We start from the raw sequence: 25,177 nt of genomic DNA, 5'->3' as shown, positions 1-25,177 counted from the left end.
AAGTTTCTTTTCCAACTCTGATTAAAACTTGGCCGATACTTTTATCTTGTTTTAAAACGTTCCTGAAGTTCATGAGCCACTGATATATATTTTTTTACAAGTAACACGCTTATCTTAGACTTTGGTTCCCTGTCGATGGTAGCAGTACGTAATGGCGGATTTTGCTGTGTGTCTCCTTGTCTTTACGATCGGGATTCTAACAATTCCTCCAGGTATGTGCAAGTCCTCGAGTGACTTTAAGAGTCAGCGAGTCACGGACAAAATTCTAGCATTTTCTAACAGGACGTGTAGGTGAGTATTCCACCTCAGGTATCATTGTGACTTTCAGGACTTGCCAGCTGGCAGTTACTCTTCTGGGTCCACAGAGAGTTCATAACGTTACGATATGTCGTAACTCCATACTTTATCATTGGCTTACGAACAGCATAACACTGTGACTTGTTTTGTGGATCAGAGTCTAGATTTTCGAAGCTGTCTAGGTCGTAAGTGCCATACATTAACAGTAACTTACGACTATCTTAGTGCTAAGAGAGCTTCGCAAATCTAGGCCCTGGCTAGCTATTCTCGAAACGTTCGTTGCCCTACGAACTTCTTAAGCCCATTCTTAACACACTGGCTCCGATCAGAGTTAAGAATCCTTAGGGCTACGAACGTTTCGAGAATAAGGGCCCTGGTCCATTTCGGTGACGGAAGCCACGAAATATTAATCTCTGGCTTCCGTCACTAATCCTCTATTAATTGGTCTCCTCAACGCTGTAATCCCCCACCCCCACCCCTGGCTTCACACTAATTACTGGTTATGTCAACAACTCAAGTTATATCCTTTTATGTTGTTGTTATCTCATCTCCTCAATTATGTTGTTATTGTCAATCTCCTGAGCAATATCTCATGTACCTGTATATAAGCTGTTACACCTTGTCCTCCCAAATGCTTGAAAACGGTATAAGAATCCATACCGAAACGTCGCTATTGTGAAAATAAAGAAGTTGATCATCCATAAAATTTGTTCCGTCACCTTCAGAGTGCATGCCTGTCCAGAGTCGCCAATTTTGCAGACGCCGGTAAGTCTCGTGACCAACGCGTGCTATTCCGGGTCAAGCCGAATAGCAACTCGTGCCCCTTTGGGAAGGATTTCATATTGGCGTATGAACATTAGAACTACTTGAAAGAACGATAACTCACCCCCTGTTATGTGCGAAAATACGACAAACCAATCAGAAGGCGCGTAATGGTTGCGGCGCTTTATTAAAAATATTCCCGACTACTTAAATCGTTTATGGTACATGACTTATGTTATTGAGAGCACTAAGAAAGTACCAAACAGAAATCAGATGTCTAATGTTTTTGATAAGAATCATGCGATTGACGGTGAGAGATTCAAAGACACGAACGTGTTTTAATTGACATAACGAACTGAGGGGACTTCTGGCGATCTGGTGGGCTCGTTGTGTTGATTGTACGTGCGCTTCCAACAGTTTTAAGAAATGTAATTGTAAATCGTTATGTTTCAAACCAGTAATAATATATCTGTGTGTAACTAATCAACTTTAATCTTTAACATTGGGCATATATTTAACATCTCTGGGAATAATATATTTTGACCATTATTTTTGATCATTCATATATGTAATGCTAATTTAAATTCCATTTGGGGTTTGACAGCAAGGTTACACAAATGTTCAGTTTCAGAAATATTTTAAAGTCATTTTTGAGTTTCTGCTTTGGGATTTGACTTTATGTATATTCATGTATATATTATTTCCATATGCAAAAAACAAATCCCATCTGAAATTATTAAACCCTTCTCGGAAATATTGGAAATATAATATAATGGTGAACATCTTGTAATAATTACGACAGAATTCCTCCATAAGGTTTTTCCACTTCTTTACTCTTTGAAATAAGTAAGCAGAATCAAAAACTGCAATACAACGTATGAGTACTTCGGTGATATCAAGCAGAGATTATATAATAGATCTTTGTATTAAGTATGATTGGAATCAAACAGGAATAGAGTTATCGTTCCTGTTCGGAGTAGTTAAAAGATGTTCCTACGCCAGTATGAAATCCTTTCTCGGCAACAGGAGTCGCTTGTCTCAAAATAACACGAGCTGGTTACGAATGTGCATCACGCTGGCACTCTATGGCGACACTAAAACACTTTTCAAAGCTCCGTTAAACCAAACTCACTAACCTTTTCTCCTGTCCAGGTCATGCCGCGCCTTTCACCGTCACCCCTTTGGAGTTGGAGATGTGTGGGCCACAACAAACGACCTCCATGACCTTGAGCTGTCGCCCTACCGTGCAGGGAATCACTCAGGTCTTTGCACTAGAGATAGGAAAGACGGCAGGTTCGGTTAAGACCGCAATGGCGCGTGTCACAGTGATGGCATCTCATGTGGACGTCTTCAACCAAACTCTTCGGGCTCGAATGACCACCAAAGGCTCCATTTCCGGTGGCAGAGGCAGTCTTGAACTTCGGCTGAGTCGGCTTGTCGACGACGACGCCGCTACCTATTACTGCAGTATCGCATATATGACCGATTCTGTCGCTATGCAAGAGACGATGGAGACGGTCATTCGTCATAGTAAGATTTAGCTAACCCATGTTTTACCCGTATACCAATTATTGGAATGGCATTTATGATCTAATTCTTAAAGTATTTTGTCAACCTACGTTTTAAAAATAATAGTTATGACCTAATACTACAACATGTTATAACACATGTTTCACTTGTCTGCCAATTTGAAGATCCCGTTGTTTAGTTTCCTCGCTATCCCATCTCTAATTGTTCTGCCCACGTGAACAAAGGATGTACCACTTGTTTCTTGTTGTTTGTCTCAGCCCTCCAGGGAACGGTCCCGAGATGTGACGGTTCGCTGGTTTTGGCAGCCATGCAAAATAACACCCCCGTGACTAGCCCCAGGTCAGGGAAATGTCCTAACGGCGTGGCTGGCCGGTCAGAAGCCCTGATGTACAGCCTCTGTAACTCTCCAGATCTAACAACCTGGACATCAGGCCTAAAGGTGAGGCAGTATATCCTCCTGTGGCCAGACCAGCCGAAATAAACGCTACACTTTTCCTGCTTTTGTTTATTTTATTATTATTATTTATTTATTATTATACTTTTCCTAATCATAATTTTGTGTAGTGTGTGAGTATGGTTTTAGCAATATAACAGCAATACGGTGGGCGGACACCAGAAATGGGCTTCACATATGGTAATCCGGTACAGTCGCACCCGTGTCTTCGGCGTGGCGAGCGAACGTCTTAATCACCCCGCCACCCCGCCACCCCGCCACCCCGCCACCCCACCAACACCCCCAACCTATTCTATTCTCAACTATTCTAATCACTTGGGTAACTAGCATGGTTTGCTATATTGAATCTGTTCTAATCTCTAATCTACAAGAACCCGCATTGGGTTCGAGAAAACTATTCTAATCGTTAGGGGGACAAGAATGTAATATTAGGACCTATTTTAATCACTACAAGAAGAACTTGCATTGGGTTCGAGAAAACTATTCGAACCATTAGGGGAACAACAGAGGAATATTGGAACCTATTGTAATCGCTCATCTGCCATGGAAAACGAGCATTCGTTTTGGATGATGAAGTATGAACGTACAAGGGGAACGAGCATGGGCTCTATATGCTTTGTTGCTGTTGTAGGTGACAGACATCTGCTGTCAGGTCCCCAAGTACACGCCAGTGGCGACATTTGAGTTCGGATTCTACGTACAAGACGAGCGCGGGATGGTTGGAATATTCATGGGATGCACCGACCAAGGATTTGAGGTAAAGTCCAGGGGGTTTCAGAACAGCAAGAACTGACTTAAATGTGTTTTCTTTTCTTGTTTCGTTTATGGATATACGACTTGACGAAGTGACAGAACAAGAAATAAATAATTTAATGTTCCAACTGTTTCTGCGAGGTTTTCTGAACTTAAAGTTAATACTGAAAAGACAAGACTAATATGGATAGGATTCATGAAAGGGTCAAGACACAAGCTTTGCAAGGAGTATAATCTAGATTTGTCACAATCAGTTTCTAGGTATCAAAGTTGACGTTGATCTAGAATCTATTGTAGGCATTAGTTAATCTGACAAGCTTGGGAAAATAGAGCGAGAGATAAAAACATGGGAATTAAGATTGTTACCACCTATGGGAAGAAATGTTGTGTTGAAATCACTACTACTATCAAACATAAATCATCTCTTCTCATCTATACCAAGCCCGCACTACAGAACACTCTGCCAGTTTGCTGCTGCAAGCGTGGCACAGTTCTGGCCCATCTCAATCTAGCACGTCGTTGTTTGCACGGCAAAAATCATGCCCTTGAAAGGTTGACAGACACGGAGACCATGAGAGCGCAGTCGTATGGTCAGTCTCTCTGCTGACTGGATGCCCAAGGCTGTTCTTACAGTGACGCATCGGTTCCTCAGGTGAAACACCCGTAAATACCGGTCTTCTTGTTGGGTAGTGGCGTTCGGTCCGGGTCACACTGTACATACTCCTTGTCACGGACCGTCCCTTAGATACATCTTCTTTTGTCCTTTTGTCCAGTTTCTTTTGTCCTTAATTAACGCCACGCGTAATATTCCAGCTGTATGCCGGCGGTCTGAAAATAATCGAGTCTAGACCAGACAATCCACTGATCCCATTTGACGTGTCAATCAAGTCAGCGACCACCCGATCTCGTTGGTCACATCTTACGACAAGCGTGGGTTACTTAAAATCTTCACGGATGCCGCACTACAATGACATATGGTGATATGTCTGTACTTTGACCAATCAGCTGTTTCGTTTCAGTTCATCACCCAGTTATGTGGACACGCTCCAATCAAACTAACCCTCTCAAAATCTCAAACTAATGGCTACATCGGCAACGCGGACAACTATCATCTAGTCCAGTTTGGCACATCTGGTAACCCTTTTGGATAAACTTCCTAGCTGTTTCACTGGCATAACCATGTAAAGAAATGCTGATAATAAAGTCTTACATCCTAGAAAGCAACATACATGTTGTTATTCTTGGAAAAGCGGAGTAAAACACAAGACAGGACTATTGAGAAGGGGGAGGGGTATTGCGATGACGGTTATTTATTGCAGCATACTACTGCTATAGCGATGTTGCATTGCGTCCAACTATTGCAATACTAATGCAACTACTGGAATACTAATGCAACTATTTGAATACCAATGCAACTATTGCAATACTAATGCAATTGTCTTGTTCTCTTTGAATTGTCTCATTTGAAATCATTTCTCAAGTCAATATATACTAGTGGTTTGTATTTGAAATATAGACAATAATCTGAAATCCAGATCACATAAACAGTTAAAACAATCTCATTAAACCTGCAAGTCTGCACCAAAACAATTAAAAACAATACAACGTAAACATTTCATAAACCTTTCGCCATGCGCCGTTATCAACGAAAGTCAGTGACCGTTCACACATACTATGGACGCATCGATAGTTTTTTTGTTTCTACCATCGATTAACTACTATCGGAGACTCAAAAATTGCAATGCATCGATAGAGACTCAAAAATTGCAATGCATCGATAGTTCCATGCATCGTTACAGCCCTGTAAAACATAACCAGCTCACTATTTCACTGACCCTGTAAGATTGTTGGATGGGTTATTTATTTTACTGAAGGCTCACAGAGCGCAGTATTCCATCCATATCATTTGGGTCTTTAAAATAACCTTATCAGGCAAGTCTTTGAGGGGCATTTAGAAGTGAAATGCATAAGAATGAAGATTTTATGGATGTCAACTTCTTTATATGAGAACACAACGTTTCGGAGTTAATGCTTACTCCTTCATCAGGTGATTGAGAATGGGGTACAGAGCTGGAAGCCAGTATAAACAAGCGCTGATTGGAACCCGACAGTTATGATAACAATGATAGAAGTCAGGATAGATGACTTGGACACCCACCTCACCATAGACAGCATCATCAACCTCGCCCGCAGCTGCTTTGACACCTCCTACTTCACATTCAATGGTAAGATATACAAGCAGATCCACGGTCTCCCCATGGGCTCACCTCTTTCTCCTCTCATTACAGAAATCTTCATGACCTCCTTCGAGGAAGCAGCCCTCTCCACAGCTCCGTTCCAGCCCCTCTGTTGGTACCGCAAAGTCGACGACACCTTCACCACCATCGCCAATGACAACGACCCCAAAGAGCTCCTCAACCACCTCAACGACCAGCATCCAAGAATCAAGTTCACCATGGAGACTGAGACCAACCAACACCTGCCCTTCCTTGATGTGTCCCTCCACACCACAGACGATGGACTCAGAACCTCAGTATACCGCAAGCCGACGCACACCGACCAGTACATCCACTACAACTCCTGCCACCATCCTCAGATCAAGCAAGCTATTATCGCCACCCTTACCAGACGTGCCAAAGCCCTCGGCCATCCTGATGCCCTAAACAATGAACTGGACCACCTCAGAAAGACATTCACCACACTAAACGGTTACCCTCCCCAGCTCGTCACAGCCACCATCAACAAGACCCTCAAGGACCGAGAACCCCGCCTCAAGCCCTCTCCATCACCCATCAGAGTAACCATACCCTACCTTGGCCCCATCAGTCATCAAATATCACGCCTCATCAAGACCAAAGCCAGCATCGATGTCACCTTCTCCAGTGGCAAGACCATCAAGACCTACCTAAGAGCCAACGGTAAAGGACCCAGCTGTGAACACCCTAACCCGAGAGGATGCATCTACCAGATCCCTTGCAACTGTGGCGACCTATACATTGGAGAAACGCTGAGACCAATCAACACCAGAATGAAGGAACACCAGACCTCTGTCAGCAAACTCGAACAGAAATCGGCCATCTCTGAACACATTCTCAAGAACCCTGGACATTCAATCCGATGGGAGGACACTAGGATACTATCTACCAACAACAACAACTGGCGCCAAAGGAAACTGCAAGAAGCCATCGAGATCCGGAGACAGAAACCAGCAATCAACCGTGACCAAGGAGTGTACCTACCAAGTGCCTGGGACTTATTGATAAATCAATCTCATGTATAGCCAATCTACCCGTGTACATCCTTATCTACTTGTGTTTGTACATCATCTACCCCCATGTAAACATGCCCATCAACCCTCATGTAGTCATGTACATCATCCTTAATCCCCAATCATGTGTTATGTAAACATCATGTGTTATGTAAACATCATCCACCATTCGCTTCCATCCTTATCCCCAATCATGTACATCGTCCTTACCCCCTACCTGTGTTATGTAAACATATCCCATCATCTGTAATGTATTACCATTGGCTTCTATCATTGTTATCATAACTGTCGGGTTCCAATCAGCGCTTGTTTATATTGGCTTCCAGCTTTCGTTAATTCATTCCACTTGTTACTTTGTTATTGTTTTACCTGTACATATAAATATAGCTCTGTACCCCATTCTCAATCACCTGATGAAGGAGTAAGCATTAACTCCGAAACGTTGTGTTCTCATATAAAGAAGTTGACATCCATAAAATCTTCATTCTTACCTTATCAGGCAGTTATTGACACCATGAGTATCGATCTGTACAGCTGGAATAAGATGAAATGAACCAATCAAGAGAGCGAGATTGAGTAACCGATTCCGTTTGTAGATCAGTGCATGGACGCAGCTTCCATCTCCAAAAATGTGCCCGGGCTTACACATAATTGTTTCTAAGATGGTTGGGCACGCCCTCAATACTATCTAAATGGACACTGAAAACCAGTGATCCTCCCACTTTCTGCGTGTCCAGATTGCTACGCCAAGAAAGACTTGTCTGATGCTGTCCAAGTGTCAGAATTGGACCAACATGAGGTCGACGTGCACATAGCCCTCTCACGTAGACTACGTCTCACAGTTTGAGGATTGATTTCCCCACTTACCCCCGGATTGTTGAACTTGTCCTCTCTGATGGCTGAAACCGATTTCTCCGATGGGTGACCTACACGTAGAGGTCTTGATATGGGGTTGTGATGCGTGGTTGTCCCGGACTTTCACGGTCACGTGGGCTGCCTGTCTGTTGAAGACGCTGCTAGCGTCCGACTTACAATTGTGGACATGCAACAGTTGAACTGTCTGGCCACTGCACGGATGGATAATCCAGCACTAAGCATACCCACTGCTCTCTCTCTCTCTCTCTCTCTCTCTCTCTCTCTCTCTCTCTCTCTCTCTCTCTCTCTCTCTCTCTCTCTCTCTCTCTCTCTCTCTCTCTCTCTCTCTCTCTCTCTCTCTCTCTCTCTCTCTCTCTCTCTCTCTCTCTCTCTCTCAGACGCAGGGATTAACATCGTGAGCATCGTTCGACGAAGCTGGAAAACAGTGACTAGCATCAAATAAATCATCCAGTCTGATCACCCGATCCCGTCAGCCGCCTCGAAGTGACAAACGCATATTCGTCTCATACCATTAATGTAACGGGGACACCCTGCGAGGCCGACATGTGTACCAAATAGAAATGCAGAGGCGTGCGCCAGGCCGACTTATCTATGTCCTGTGAAGTACTGAACAGGCATCCGCACCCACAACAATTTAACAAGCGTGGGTTTATGAAGACATATATCAGCATTTATTTATTAATGGTTAAAAGTCGCTATTTGGACCTGGGTGTGAGGTAAATAGCACTTTCAGGTTACTGTAGTACTGTAACCCAGTGTTTTCAAGCTGTGTAACAATGTCAGGATATGAAAGGAAATATTCATTCACGTCACGTACTGCGTGACAAGTATTCGATGAGCAACGACCTGACAAAGGACCCCAATTTGCTTCTATGGGATTGCCCTCCAGAACATTCCATTTGAAACAACAGGGGGGCAGGTTGTCGTCGGAATTTTGAAATGTTCAATTCCTCGTGCGAATCGTGTCGTGATGGTGTCTTGCTTAACGAAATCGCTCTACGAGACACGTGTGGTGTAAACAGTAGCGATATTGATTTCACGCCACGGTCAGCATGTATTTCACGTGCTTAATCGCCAGTCTACCAAGTGTAGCAACCAAGTGTATTCGTCCAGATTACTTGTCCCGCCTGCTTGTCACCAACGCGTTCACTGCTCTGGTTTCTCTAATATAATACATGTATTATCTTTTAAAAAACTAGAGGAATTTCATTTTTTATTTACGATTAAAAATATTTAGGAGATTTGTCGGAGTCAATCAGTGTTGATATGATAATATTGAATGTTTTGAGAGTTCAACACCATTTGCACTTCCTTACAACCATAGCTATTTGGAATGTAGTCGCTTTTGAAAGATGATTGGTGTATCTCGTGTAATTTGCATGTGTATGATTTTCATTTCAAATAAACAACTAGAAACGAACACTAACAAAATTGTTATGCAAGATGAGTGTCAAAATTAATGTTCTAAGTGATTTCTCGACCTTCTTCAAGAATGGGTCCCCATGCACGTCTATGGGGCTACTGCATGATGCAAGTGCATATCATGCGTTATGTTTAGGGGTAGTAATAGAGGGAATTGGTGGTGCGTTTATAAGATGTCTGTCATTGAAACGTTTGTTAACGTTTACACTTCCTTTCCAAATTGAAAATTCACGTTCCCCTACTTGTTTTGAAGAGTATACATGTATTTATGTTACACATTCTTGTCGAGTATACCTGTCAAGCAGTAATATGAAACTTGCATCCTGCATGCCGTCTTTTCCTCGTTCAAGGTGTGTGTTGCTTTGGATTTTGGGCTGCTGCATGCTTTTTGTTTTTCCATGGTTTGGTTTGTTTGATTGTTGTTTTCGGGTGGGGAATGGGCATGTTTTGTTTATTTGTTTGGTTTTTATTGTATTGTTTAATTTACTGTATTCTTTCACGAAGTCTTCTCATTCTGTCTATGATTTCACCGCCACCATATAGGTGGAATATTGCAGAGTGATGCGTAAACATGAACACACTCACTTTCTCATATTTCTTGCATTTTGACGGTTCATAACTCGGTAAACAATTTCCCTTTTTGACAAGTTTTACGTTTTCAAACAAAACTTTGTATTCGCATTTTAACTAGTACATAAACTGTTCCTATCCACTAGCAAAACGTTGTCCAGGATTATGATTGAGTGAGTTGAGTATTACGCCGCACTCAGCAGTATTCCAGCTATGTGGCGGCGGTCTGTACATAATCGAGTCTGAACCAGATAATCCAGTGATCAACAGCATAAGCATCGATCTCCACAATTGGGAACCGATGACATATGTCAACCAAGTCATCGAGCCTGACTAGCCGATCCCGTTAGTCGCCTCTTACGACAAGCATAGTCACCTTTTATGGCGAGCATGGCTTGGTGAACGCCTATTTTACCCCTGGACCTTCACAAGTCCTAGGATTATGAAGTCAGTAAACTTTACAGACACACCTTTAACCCGATCCCGGTTGTCAGTCATCTTCGCGTCGCGTGGGATGTTGCCGCAATTACTCATCACGTAGGTCTTCATTCCTACGTGTTAGTGGCTGGATACTGGAATGACGTGCGTGATCACACCGAGATATGCCTGCAAAATAATTCATGGCAACCAACCTATTCACCTATCAAGCAACAGCTTTTGAAAATGTGATGTGTACCATTTTCGCCCTGTAAGCTTTCTGCTCAAGTCTCGCCATCTTCCCGACCTCTTAGTATAGTATATAATATATATTATCAGTGAGTGATGATGTTTTTGCGTCGCGTTATGATAATTATATCCGAGCAATATCGCCGCAAGGGACACTATAAATAAACGCTTCACGTATAGTACCCACGCTAGGAATCGAACCTGGGATTTCACTGTAGTGCTCAAGCCATTATTTTTTTCGTGTAAGCCCGATTTGTTGCAAAGCTTTACATTCTGATAGTACTATATGCTTGCCCAACCTTCCAACCTTTTTAGCAATAAATCACGCGTAAGCCCTGGCTCTTTCATAATGGTAGCTACGTCCCTGGCGAACGCTTTAACCATTTGGCTACCCCAACGCCTCAAATATGTACTTATATGTGAATATACATTGAGTCCGCGTTCCACGTGATATTCGGGACTTTCTGGTCCATTGCTTACAGAAAACAGAGGAGGAATATATTGGCGGAGGAACTATTACGGAAAATACTTTATAAATGTTGGAAATGCTTGTTCACAACCACTCGTTTATTGACAACAAATTGTTGTGCATGGTTGTTAATTAAATCTCTCTGCGCGATGAAGTTGAATGTTCATTGCCTCGAATGCCAAGATAATGAATGATTGTTTGTTTGTTTGTCACTGTATTTCTGTCTGCCTATCCTTTTGTCGCTTGGGTTTGTGTTTCTTCTGTGTGTATCTTTGTTTGGTTTTGTTTTTCTTTTTGTTTGTTGTTGTTTTTGTTATTGTTGTTTTGTTGTTGTTTTGAGGGGGGGGTGTTTTGTTTTGTTTGATGGGATTTTTGTTTGTGTTTGTTTTTTGTTTGTCTGGTTGGTTTGGGGTTTTCTTGTCGTTGTTGTTGTACTGTTTTGTTTGTTTGGTTTGCTGTTTGTTTTGTATATATCAATATGTGATAATGGTATGATTTATATGAGCTTCGGCCGTTTCATAATATATATTTGTCAACATCTGGACAAGCTCTGTGGGAAACACCTACCTCTAGCTTGTTTGGGTAAAAATACATCTTGCTTCAAAGCTTCCGATACATGTAGACACGTATGTCTAACACTCCAGTTTGTTCTGAATAACATTACATATATCCACGATGTTGTGAATCAGGTACCTCGTGTGGTGACGTCACCGGGAAAGTTATAAATAGCCCACAGTAACATGTGATCACACTTATCCAAGATGGCGGCGTTCTTGGCAGTTCCGTTGAAAAAGACCTATGATGTTGATCTTGTAAAACCTCTCAGAAGTTTTATTCAAAACACCTTTTCGTCTGCTGAACCCGACGACTACAACCATGCCCTCAGCGAGTTCAACAAACTTCGAAATTTGATGATAAATAAATCTGTAGACAAACACGAATCAGCGTTAGAAGTGCTGTACCGGTAAGTCATTTCTTGTTTGTCAAATGTTATTGTGAAATCGTTGACGATCCGCGTAAACTACAAAGGGTATCTCGGTATATCTCTTATGTTTGTAGAAATAATAAATACGCTGCTATTTTACGCTGCTATTTTACAAACTATTTCAGGCGACATGTTCATTAAACTGTTTCGTTGTGTTTATTTGAAACAGGCGGAAGTAACATGAAAATAAACAAACTCAGTACTGTTGTTCACTGTCATGTGATCTATGTCAAAAGTTGACATTGAAAAAACATCGAAATATAGAACATTTTATATCAAGTTATAATAATGATTCCATAGTAATAATAGATTAGTGAAGTTACTTAGAATACCAATTTACTGGGCCATTTATGGAATGGAAATTCATATGTAAACTTTTACAGCATGATAAATTAGATATTGTGACATATTATTTACACATTCACGCAGTTGAAATTTACAGTTGATAATTGTTTGACAGTTGTAAAGTAATTAGTAATGTTGCCACCCAGTCATGTTAATCAGACACTGATACAGGAAACTGGAAGTGTTAATTAATAGTTTTCCACAGTTTAGTGGTTTGAATGGTTTAGCAGTTAACTCATAGTCATAACAGTAATTTTTAAACCTGAAACACTTTATGTCAAAAATGCTGTGACAAAACTGTGACGAAACTAACGTTACGGCTACCAACAATTCCACACATCCAGGATATGCGTCAGTGTTAGGATAGTGAGGACCTGTTGTCTGGAAAATGTCATGAACATGTTCATGTTTCAAACTCCACATGTGTTTAGTGGTGTTTCAAGGATTGTTGGGTGATTGGGGTAGCCTAATGGTTAAACCATTTGCTCATCGTGTCAAAGACACAGGTTCGATTCCCCACATGGGTTAAATGCTGAAATATTGCTAAAAGCTGCAGAAAACTCACTCAAAGATTTTGAGCACATGCTCATTTAGTTTAGAGAATATGACCTGCATCACTTTGGGTATTCCTCTTTCATCAGTCTAACAGTAACAGGTTGTGATCTAAAAGTAAAATTTCAATAGTACTCAGAGCAGAGTTATATCAAAGTCACTACATCATCAATAAATAAACTCAGTCTTGTGAGCTGCATGCCTGATCATTAAAACTTTATTAGTGATTGAAAGACATCTGATTTACCGTATGATACATTTGTGTATCAAATATAGTACCTGATTCACATGGCTGAATTCAATTACTACTGAATTAATGATTAATAATTGATCGAAAAGTTTTGATGTCCTGTACATACTTGTTAATTCGGTTGCGTTGTAGAAAATCTTGTCTGTACAACAGAGGGAAATGAAAGGAAATCACTGTGGCTGATAAGTTACATGGAGGTATTTTGAATATTACATCAAAACAGACACAATAAATGCAGGGATTGTGAAAGAGAACTTTGACAGTGGGCAATTTTCAGAATTATCAGCCATTTCCTAAATTTTGAATGGGCCACTCTATCAATAGTAAACTTCCAAATTTTAATGGGCAATTTTTCATTCTACATGTAATATGCAAAATGGCCCATGGACCCTGCTTTTCCAAATTCCTGTAAATGTGAGAGCAATGATTAGGAAATAAGATTTAAGATCCTGTCAAAATGTCAAAGCATAATATATATGTGCAAAACTAAACTGCAATATCATCTTGTTTATTTTGTGTGGATAATGATAGTTTCGTAGCATTGTAGTGTCACAGGTCTAAGTCACCCTCAAGCTTGTATTGTTGTTGTAAATGATTCTTGGTTGAGTTTTGAGTATTGTTGCAGGGATTTACCTCGAGTCCTCATACTCTTAATTTTCAGGGGTCCTGGACATCAACACAGGTCACAGACATTTAAATATTAGTATCAATACTGTTATTGTATTTTGAATCATGATCATCTCATCATATGTTACAATAACAGGGGTGTGGAAATACAGTTTTCATTCACTTGTCCACGGACAAGTAAAGTGCCAAAATCCACTTGTCCGCAGCTAAACTCTACTTGTCCGAATTATGACAGTTAAAACTACAATTAAATCAACATTACCTTGACTATACTATGGCATACATTGTTGAAGGTCATCAAACACGTTTACTTTGCACAAGTTCTTTATTTTAATGAATTTGTTTGCAACACAGTCACTAAATCTCTGAATTCTTTGAAATTAGGAACTTCCATTCACCTAATGGAAGCAGCCAGCACAGATGTATCTTCTACCTTCTGTCTTGCAATGTCACAAAGTATTTAAGTCACACAATAGGCTGGATCAAAAAGTATTTAAGTCACACAATAAGCTACATCACTTGCTGTCTTCCAACTTCTGTCTATCAATGTAACTCAATGCTAAACTGAATATCACATATTTGTAATAAGGCACTACTTAGCTGAATCATTTCTTTATTTTCCAGCTTCTGTCTAGCAAAGTGTCTCTATGGTAACTTCACATCATCAGGCAATGTTTAACTGAATGACTTGCCATGATTTTCAGCTTCTGTCTAACAAGGTTTCACATAATAAGGCATTGTTTAGCTGAATCACTGGCCATGTCTTTTAGCTTCTGCCTGGCAATGTCTTCCCCACCCAGTGTGTTAACAATGGCATCTACAAAAGGCTGGATAGATTCCTGATCTGTCACATCAGAACAGCTTGCTGTACTGGCTTGGGTAGGAACTACAGTAGCAGCCCTCTGACGCTTTCTGTGAGTTATGTGTCTATGTCCAGATTGCAACCAAAATTCAACAGCTTGAAGTGGATCAAAGTCCTCAAGTTGTGTATCACTAACAATGATACGCATTTGGTTCTGAAGGTTTTGTTGGGTAAGGCGTGTTCTGAACGAATTCTTCACAAAATTCATATTGGAGAACAAGCGTTCACATGCAGCTGTCGAAGGTGAAACAGTTACCAACATGTTTAACAGGACCAGAATGTGTTTAACACTCTCTTCCTGTCTTTGCAGAATGGAAGTGTAGACTGCCAGGGGGTGTGATTTCCTTTGCATTGAGACTTGTACTTTCAAGGTTTGCCATTCGGAGGGAATGCTGGATCTTTCTTCGTCTGTCAAGATGTCACTGTATTCATCACAGAGAGTTCCAATTTCCTTGCACCCATAAGTGCTCAAGTCCTGAAGACTGAATGGCCAGGTCCTGAAGTCAAACACTTGAAAGTTGGAGACAGGGGGTCTTCCCAAATCTGAAAACCTGTTCAGAATGTATGTGGCAACTTTTTCAAGTAGATCATGAACATCTTTGTCCTCTCCAAAGACAGGGAGATGGCCAGTGAGTTTTAGCTTCCCATCAAACAGGGCAGATTCCTTGTCAAAAACACTGTAGAACTTGGACAAATTTTCTCCTGGTTCTTTTGACATAGCAAGTAGCTTCATGTACAGGGTATCAATGGCTTCTTTAACCTCAAAGAGAAGAAGATCTTTGGTCTGAAACAGTTCAGAGGTTTTTGTAATGACAGACAGAACATCAGTCATGAGGTGAATGTACTTGACAAATTTCACTTGCTTCAATTCATTGAGTATGGCCCGTGCCTGGCCTAATTCATCTGCCTTGTTGGATGTGGACAGCACTTGTTCCATATGAGAGACAGTGACATGTAGATCTGCACAAACTGCTTTCAGCGCTCGTAGTTTTGAAGAGACCCACCTGATAGCCTTGATCTCGGTGTACATGATCAAATTTTCTTGAAAAAAACATGCCAGTTTCTGAAGTTCTTGTCGCCTTTTTGGAGAATAAGAATAAAATTTGCAAATTCTCTTGATTGTGTCTTCAAATTTCTTTACATAATCCATGTGTTTTATGCCATCCAACACACCAAGTTCCAGTTTGTGTGCAACACAATGAGTTATAATAACTTTATTGTCCACTAAGTCACTCAGCTGTTTAGCAACACCGTTCTTGGCCCCCATATTAACTGCTGCTCCATCTAAATTCACACAGATTAATTTGGGAGAGTTATTCTGAGTATTTTCAAGATCAAAGCCACATTTCTGTACACCTGTTTTAATTGCCTGTACAACACCTTCAGCTCTGGCATTTTCCAGCTTCTCAATACTTGCCACTGCAGTAACTGGTTCATGACTGACTGGATGCACATAACGCAGTAATATACCCTCCTGGTCAATAACAGAAGAGTCTGTACTGGAATCACTCATAATTGAAACAAATCTCACACTCTGCATGTGGTTTTCAGTTTCTTTCATTAAAACAGCAGAAATAGCATTCTGAAAATCTACACAAGCATCCCTCCCGATGTGGTCATTTCCCAGCTCAAGTCCGTTTTTCTTCTGAATTTGGCATAAAAACGGATAATCGGTATATGGGCGTCCGTGTTTTACAACCGCAAATGCTGTGTTAAAAAGCTTTTTATATCGCTCAACTTCCTTTTCTTCGACTTTTGAAAAGGCTTTCGACAGCGCGCCGTCAGTCGTGTTTTTCTTCTGCTGGCCTTCAAATTTTGACAAGCACGAAATATGTCTGGCAGACATCTGATGGGCCGTTAACGTGTCCTTTCTGTCAACTGATTTTCCAACATACAGTCCAGAGGTAGTGTCTGCAAGTTGAGGGTACAGACGACAAATTTCGCAAAAATATACATTGTCATCGTCATCTGTTTTGAGCCACGTGAATTCGTGCAGCCAACCTGACTGAAATTTTCTAACTCTTTTTTTATCATAATCACGGTCGCGTTCTGATTTAGATTTTCTTTTACTAGAGCCAGCTTCCTCACTTGATCGACTCAGGGTTTGTTCTCTGTGACCAGGTGTTGATCGTATTACAAACTTGTCCATTTTTCATACAACATTCGCTTCCCTGACAGCGGAAGTTTGACAAATGTTCGCGAATGAGCTCATGAATATTAATCAGGGATATAACTTTCAGCCAATCGTAATGCTGCATCGTATCGAATTCTCAGAAATAGCCGAGGGATCACTTCCACGATTTTGTCAACGCGACTGTGCCTTATAGTAACAATTGATTTGACTGGTTCTCTACCAAGGAATTCCCAGGAAGTTATGAAATCCAGCCAACCAGAGAAGAGTTGACATTCACAATTTATTACAACACTAATATTCGTGACCGTCAGAACGAGTGCGGGAGGGGACTGATGAATGAATTTGATCTAGGACATTAATTTTTGGCACACTGTATTTTAATGGAACGAATGAATGAGATTCGGTATTTACTTGTCCGCGGACGACTAACTTGTAAAAACTGACTTGTCAGTGTCAATTTTTTCCCGAGTCGGACGAGTCGGACATAGTAATTCCACACCACTGAATAATTAAATTGTAAATGATACTGATAGCAAACTCAGTCATAACTTATTGTTACTTGATTGGAAATTTTGCAAAAAGTATTTGGACATTTTCTGTATCCATATGGACATGCTAATAAATTTTGTTGCATCCGATGCAAGAATTCACATCATGTAAATTCCAGTTGTTGAATGCGGACTGAGCTTGATCAGCATTATTGGCAAGTGGATGATTTTGATGGTATGCTGTTGAGACATAAGCTGATTGACTATTGGTAGATTTGCCAAGAATCCATTAAAAGGAAAGCTGAATGGAGATTTCAATCAGGATCTGTTTGTACATAACAATACTTCTACATGTGGCAGACTGAAACAAAAATACATCTTAGAAATGTTACAATATTACACTGCCCTCATACATTGTTACTTATCTTCATCTTCAGTCCTGCAGAGCATTTTTCAGTAATACTAAGGCTTGGATACCCTATTTCAGTATCTGTCTAGGATGGTGTCTGCCTGGGAAAGCCACATTTTGAAACTTCCTAAAGCCAAAATTCCAGTACACATCTTGATGCAGCAAATGCCACACAGAGTAATTTAGTCATTACCTTTTTTTTCATATTAGCGGCATCCAATGATCACAATTGATTGAAAATGTTTCAGTGACTTTCCCTTTGTTTAGTTGACATATAATGGGCAATTTCTTTATTCTTGTTGATGTTTTTAGTGAACTTTAATTTGTTATGTTTAATTTTCTCTGTAATCTGCTTTCTTTGAAGATTGTATCACCTTAATTACTATGAATAGAATCTGTTCTAACACAAATTAATGCATGATAATGGGTCATGGATGGGTGTATGGAAATGGGCAATTTCGGCTTTTGCTTTTTTTTTTTCCTTAAATATGTTTATCCCAGGCTGTAACCGTCTGAGATACCACAGTTTCTGTGTACCCCAGAAATGATGTTGTGGGTTTGAATCCCATATCTGCCTTAGTTACATATTTCTACATTTGTCAGCTCCATATCAATGTTCTTTTAACCAGAGTGACTGTAGCTGGCCTTTGGTTCACTTCTGGCTCGCTTCTAACATGAGACTGTTATCAAGTTGTGTATGACTCAGATATTGTTGAGACACAGGTTGAATTTATCACTGAGCCATTTACAATACATGTGTCATCAGTCATGAACAAATACAAGATGACATGGAAGCGTCAAACACCATTTACAGCTTGAGCTAAAATTTCCACCTTGTGATGTAGCTTTTAGTAATAACCAATTGCCTGAAGAGGATATACTCTAATATGTTGTGTTTCTTATTTTACAGAAGTTGAAGTACATAAAATATTTCCTTTATGGGTATCACTTCTAAATGCTATTCAAAAATATTAAACCCATGAAGATCCAGGTTAGAACTGATTATTAGCAACCCATTCTTGTTGTAAAAGGCTCGTAACAGGATTGGGTGGTCAGACTCACTGACTTTGTTGATACCTGTCATTGCATTCAAATTGTTAAGATCAGTGCTCATGCTGTTGATCACTTCACTAGATTATTTAGAGACTGCTGTCATATAGCTGGAATATTGATGAGTGTTGTATGAAACAACAGACCAAACCAAATCAAAGATTAAAAGAAGGATTTATTTGATAATGATATGAGTTCATAAGCACCAGTTCCTTAGTCTAACTGAAGCCCATTTGGCTTTTCAATCACAAAAATATGTGTGCATCACTAAAAAATACACCACAAATCTTGAAATTAATGTTTCTCCAAATTAATTGCCTGACCCTAGCTAATAATGCAACTCCATGTTAATGCAAGTTCACCCTAGCCCAAGTGGTAGCTACTTGACGAAACAATTTACTGATTGGTATTAAGGTGATAATGAGAAGAAACATGAATGCAGACATCAAGTCAATTTCTGTAGATCTGAGGATAGTTGTGCTGAAGCGTGTTGATGCACGCTGGGTCTTGTTGCCCTTTGATGAAGTGGCCAAGAACAAAGAAACCATGTTGTCTGTTTGGACTTGCTGGAGTCAAGAGTGATAGCCAGTTGGGCTTGAGTTGGTAGAACTGACCACAGCACTGATAACTCACTGGATGACCAGTATGCAATTTCTAGTGTCTACAGGACACATTGTTATCAATATATACACGTTAAAACTGCTTTTCAATAAACCATGATGTGAAATAGAATGTTTTTTTCTGTATCAAAGTTCATTAGATAATTTGAAGATGGACAGTAAGTGAAAACGTTCATCTCCTCACTGTTTCAAATGTGACCAAGAAACTTTGTGAAACATTTTTGCGCATGAATGTTAGATGTTCTGTATAAATATAGCTTGTATCTATGAGATCACTGAAACAACCCCACATGATAAAAAAATAGAAATTAGAAATTACTTAATTCACTAGTCAGCCAGTGTCTAGCAAATGTCTGTTTAGTGTAGTTAGCTCCGATATTAGTAATCCATATAAAATCTTAAACTATATTGAAAATAGTGCATCATGTCATTAGTAGACCGAGTCTTTTCCACAGATTGCAGTGTCTAACATACTCAGCAGACTATAGAGTGTGGCTGGCTCCTCTTCATTGATTCTGATAATGAGACTTGAAGTTGTATGGATACCAATGTTGATGATTTTGACTGGATTGAACAGTATGCTTAGGTGATTGCAATACAATGTATTGGTAAACTTTGATAGATCTACCTTTCTTGAATCACAGGATGAAATGTACCCAGGTTGGTTTGTTTAAATTAGTGTGAATAGATAAACATATTCAATATAACCATGATGGTGACAACTTCATCAAGTTTTTGCCTTTGACTAAACAATTACATAAAATATGTATGTCGTTTTTTTTAAACAACTGTGTTTATTTGCTAGAGACTCATTAATATTAATGAGGTCTTTGTTCTCATGTAAACTTGTGTGCATTTTTGTGAACAAGCTGAGACCTTGTGTTGATGTAACCCAAAGAAGATAAGATAATGTGTTTTGTGTGTCCTTTACATGATATCACAGTGTGTGTGTATAATCCATGTCTGGCCTATTTAACTCTTGCTGATACAGGGCAGCACCGAGTATTTAGTTCTAACTGATGCAGATGAAGATTCGCTTGATCATCATCCTCTTCTCCTGTGATGTGGATGAATAGTATGGGTTGAATTTCACTCATACTGTGTTATAGTAAATTACCGTGGTTACATATTTTCCAAAATGAGCATGAAATTTGTTGCTAGAATCCTCAAACACCATACTATGTCTGAGCACCACACCACCACACCACACTTTCTCAAATGTGTTGAAAAGCAAACATGGTTTTCATTTATGCACTAGGTTAAAGTCGGATGTAGAGTTAGACTCTCTGTGATGGGTACATTCTCTTTTTAGGTACTATGACCAAGTTGCTGCAATTGAAAGCAAGCTCCCTATCACAGAAAACCAGGTAAGTATACAGTGAACTGGAGCTAATTATTCAGTGTGGGCATGTCAGGCTTAGCACTGTTAATAGTTGGGAAATAACTACGTTTGGAATCAGTAGTATGGAAACAGTACTTTGATTAACATCCTAAGACAACTCATTTATCCTGTGACTATTTGCGTACTTCAGATCCGTGTGCAGTTCAAATGGAGAGATGCCTTTGACGAAGGTGGCTTCCTGGCAGGGAAAAGAACACTTGGTAATGTTAGAAGCTGCACAAATACCTGTTTGAATAATTCAAAAAGTCAGCTGGAAACTTCAGTTCTGGCCCTTTGTCTTAACCTTCAGGGGTCGATGGGGTAGCCTAGTGGTAAAGCATTCACTTGAACCCTGAACCCTGTTAATTTTCAACAAGTCATTCTATTGTAACCATTTCCTTTGATGGGATGAATATTGTGTAGGTTTTGTGTTGCTATATGTAAGTATGAATTACATCTCATGTATCCTGTATTGGAGTGTTTTAATATACTTTTTATCCCCCTGGCTTGTAATGCAGGGGGATATAGTGAACGCCTCATCTGTCTGTCTGTCCTTCTGTCCTTAATCATTTTGTTTCGTAATCATCAACTCCAAAACTGTTCAATATTTGTAAAACCAAAGTTGATAGATATTATCATCTGAACCTATGGTTGTGCCTTTTGTTATTTACAGATTTATGGCATTTTTATTTTTTTTGTTTTTCCATGGTGTTAGTCTAATGGTGGGGTGGGCTTCATTGCCGAAGCACAACTCAAAAACTGTTCAATATTTTTCTGCAAAACTTGGTAGATATATCAATCAGAACCTGAAGTGGTGCCTTTTGCTATGTACAGGTTTTTTATGCTTTATTATTTTCTCGGTTTCCATGGAAACGTTTTGGACTTCGTCTCAAAATGAAGGGATGGGCTTCGTTCCTGGAGCACAACTGAAAAAACGTTCAATATTTTTCAGCAAGACTTGGTACATATATTAGTCAGAACCAAAAGTGGTGCCTTTTGCTGTTTACACGTTTTTGTGATTTATCATTTCCCCAGTTTCCACAGAAAGGAATCTGATTTAATCTCAAAATGGAGTTATGGGCTTCGAAAACTCGAAATAATAGGAGACAGATCTTGAAGTGGTGCCTTTTGCTGTTTTCAGATATATGGCATTTATTTTTTTCATGATTTCCATGGAAACGATTCAAACTTAGTCTGAAAAAATATCAAGTAACCTTCAGATGATCTGTCCTTTCAAATGTGTGGGAGCCAGAGGGATGTGTCATCTTCTGATGACTCTTGTTATTTTTTCTGGTTTCCATGGAAACAATTCTGACTTAGTCTCAAAATGGAGGCATAGGCTTCGTTCCCAGAGCACAACTCGAAAACCATTTGATATGTTTCAACAGATCTTGGCAGATATATGAGACAGATCATGAAGTGGTGCCTTTTGCTGTTTACATATATATGACTTTTATATTTTTCATAACTTCCCTGGAAACGATTCAGACTTATATCTAAGAAAACATCAAGTAACTGTCAGATGATTTGTCCTTTCAAAAATGTGGGAGCCGGTGGGGATATCATGACTCTTCTGATGACTCTTGTTTTGTCTTCAGCTATTGCCTCCGGGTTGTATGAAAAGGTCTGCATGTTGTTCAACATTGCTGCTCTCCAAACACAAATTGCTTCAGTACAGAATCAGGACAGTGACGATGGACTTAAAACCTGTGCCAAACTATTTCAGGTAGGGCAAAGTTTTAAATATGTGTGATAACATCGCTGCTTATTATTTATAGTTATCAGCTGACTTACTTTGTTGTGACCCATGAATGGGATAGAACAGGCCTGCAGCAACCCATGCTTGCCATAAAAGGCGACTTTGCTTATGGTGAAAGGTGACTAACGGGATCGGGTGGTCAGACTCGCTGACTTGGTTGACACATGTCATCGGTTTCAAATTGCGCAGATTGATGCTCATTCTGCCTGATCACTGGAATGTCTTGACCAGACTTGATTATCTACAGACCACCGCCAAATAGCTAGAATATTGTTGAGTGAGGTGTAAAACTAAACTCACTCACTCACTCACTCACTCACTCACTCACTCACTCACTCACTCACTCACTCACTCACTCAACAGCATACATAACAGCAACATATAATTATCAAATCTGGACCTGATAATCCAGTGGGCATGATGTATTCCATGTCATCGCTCTGAAAAATACAAGTGGGACGGTTGGGTAGCCTACTGGTTATAGCATTCATTCGTCACACCAAATGTGTGAAGACCATTCTTTGTGTCCCTTGCTGTGATGTTGCTGAAATAATGCTAAAAGCAGCATGAAACCATACTCACTCAAGATGCAAGAGTTTAGAAATTTTGCAGTGAAACTAGCATTGTGTTGCATGTATGGGAGTAGCACATATGTTACTCTATTCTGTCAATGGTATTACATTTCTGTGCAGCAATCAAGTGGAATATATGCCCACATGAAGGACATTGTGTTGTCACATGTGCAGCAAGACCCGACCCCTGACCTTAACCCCGACACTCTGGGTGCACTCAGTGCTCTCATGTTAGCTCAGGCACAAGAGGCCATATACAGGAAAGCTACATCAGGTATGTATAATGTGCAGAGAGTGTGCAATATTAACACTGAAAAGGTTAGCATGCAACCTGTAGTTATGTACCTCCAGTACATTTCTATAAACAGAAATATATCAAATTACATAATTAAATAAGGGTAACAGGTACCATTACCCTAAACAACAGACAAGTCTGTATTCCACAATCTCAAACGATAGCAGGTGCAGGTGCATAGTTCCCTTTTGCCTGATTACAAGTGATATTGTGCGTCACAAAATATATGTCACCATGGTTACTCATTTCTTACATAACTTTATCGAATGCATCCCATGAAATAATGTGACAGTTACAGAGTCCTATATGTCTTCAGTTATCTGTTTTCTGTTTTGGGCAGTGGTATGTTTCTGTGTATAGATTTGTACCTTGGAGATGTGTTGATAACCCATTCAACATTTTTGTGATTATCAGGAACTGGTTGTATCAAACCTTAATGATACATTAAGGAGTTAGTCTATCATGAGGGTTTGATGTTGACATTTTAGGTAATGAAGCACTGATACAACCAGATCCTGATAAAATTACTTTGAATTTAATGGTATTTATTGTAAACATTCTACCTTTTCAATTTGGGAGTAATAAAGCAACATTTCAGTTACAACACTTTGACTGTCCATTAGATGTGCAAGTTGCTTGGAATTCGCTTGAATTTTGCTGATGACAGCATTTATGTTTTATGTTCACTTAATTGATTTATGCTGTAGATAAGATGAAGGATGCTATGGTGGCCAAGCTGGCGTACCAGTGCTCTGAGCTGTATGCTGATACGATGAAACTGATGCAGCTTCACTCCATTAAAGAATTGTGGCCCAAGGTGAGGAACTACTTCTTAGTGACAGACTTACCTCCCTTTGACAGTTACCAGAATTGCCTCCCTTGAAAAAGGACACTGCCATTTTCAAAGTGTTTAGGGAATTTTGTTTGAAAGAGACTGCGGAAGGATTATGAAATGATGGATAATAAAGGAGTAATAATTTTCACGTGTGTCATTCTCTGCAAAAATTCATGTAAGATTATGATACAATCCCCATGTTTTGCCACAAAAAGAGTAAAATAAGAAATAGGATGGAGGCATTCTGCATTATTATCTATTGCATTTTTTCAGTGAGACTACATGGTGTATTGTGAAATGTTACAATAACCAGGCAGCACATATCATTATCCAGGCAGCACAAAACACATGCGTTAATTACAGCAGAGTTAACATTTGTATTTAGGAGTGGATCCAGTGTGTGGTGATGAAGCAGGCCGCCTTTCATGGCATGGCCGAGTTCTACCAGAGCAATGTCGCCAAAGCAAACAAGAGCTATGGAGAACAAATTGCCAGGCTAAAGGTTTGTGCATTTCATTCTTCTCCAAATCTTTTAGATGGTGACACGTCACTTTTCTCTTGTTAACACCAATTCTCTGAAAGCCAGAGTGTTTTCTAGTCTGGAAATAATGGCACTCAATTTCTAACAGTCAGAGTGTTTTACCACTGGTGGATAAGCATGAAGCATGAGAGTCAGGGAGTCCTTGCATTAACCCTAATATAAGAAGTTGAACATTTCTTTATTTATTTATTTTTTTATTTTTTAGTGGGGGGCCATAGCCAATGGCACAGGATCTCTGGAATCCCCTGAACCACATCCTCATTTTCATCCTCACCCTTATCTTCATGTTCATCCTCATCTTCATCCTAGCCCTTTTCTTCATATTATCCTCTTCATCATCACCCTTATCGTCATCGTCATCATCCTCACCCTATCTTCATCTTAATCCTCATCTTCCTCTTGACC

General features: G+C 39.9%; 2 protein-coding genes across 4 annotated transcripts in view; both read left to right on the top strand.

The window, feature by feature from the left end:
- Positions 1-53: 53 nt before the first annotated feature.
- Positions 54-5,022, top strand: LOC137297913 (uncharacterized). 2 transcript variants are annotated; one of them, XM_067829905.1, is made up of 5 exons: positions 54-212; positions 2,212-2,589; positions 2,847-3,028; positions 3,675-3,800; positions 4,816-5,022. In XM_067829905.1, exons 1-5 carry the CDS (start codon positions 152-154, stop codon positions 4,945-4,947), a joined length of 879 nt encoding a protein of 292 aa, XP_067686006.1. In that variant the 5' UTR covers positions 54-151; the 3' UTR covers positions 4,948-5,022. The 2 variants fall into 2 exon arrangements, with proteins under 2 accessions (XP_067686006.1, XP_067686005.1); XM_067829904.1 differs by having other exon boundaries at positions 99-212; positions 4,610-5,020.
- Positions 5,023-11,813: 6,791 nt separating this feature from the next.
- LOC137297639 (programmed cell death 6-interacting protein-like) overlaps positions 11,814-25,177 on the top strand; it is a 33,216-nt gene continuing 19,852 nt past the window's right edge. Inside the window, exons 1-7 of one of the 2 annotated variants that reach the window (XM_067829532.1) lie at positions 11,814-12,031; positions 20,702-20,756; positions 20,922-20,991; positions 22,369-22,496; positions 23,222-23,375; positions 24,104-24,213; positions 24,617-24,733. In XM_067829532.1, coding sequence (XP_067685633.1) covers positions 11,829-12,031; positions 20,702-20,756; positions 20,922-20,991; positions 22,369-22,496; positions 23,222-23,375; positions 24,104-24,213; positions 24,617-24,733 — 837 coding nt within the window. In that variant the 5' untranslated portion in view covers positions 11,814-11,828. The remainder of the gene's footprint in view (positions 12,032-20,701; positions 20,757-20,921; positions 20,992-22,368; positions 22,497-23,221; positions 23,376-24,103; positions 24,214-24,616; positions 24,734-25,177) is intronic. The other variant, XM_067829533.1, reaches the window with a different exon arrangement.

Source organism: Haliotis asinina, chromosome 10, assembly GCF_037392515.1.
Source record: "Haliotis asinina isolate JCU_RB_2024 chromosome 10, JCU_Hal_asi_v2, whole genome shotgun sequence".
Taxonomy (NCBI): Eukaryota; Metazoa; Mollusca; class Gastropoda; order Lepetellida; family Haliotidae; genus Haliotis; species Haliotis asinina.
The sequence above is the reverse complement of the archived record's forward strand: the minus strand, read 5'-3'. Positions and strand labels throughout refer to the sequence as shown.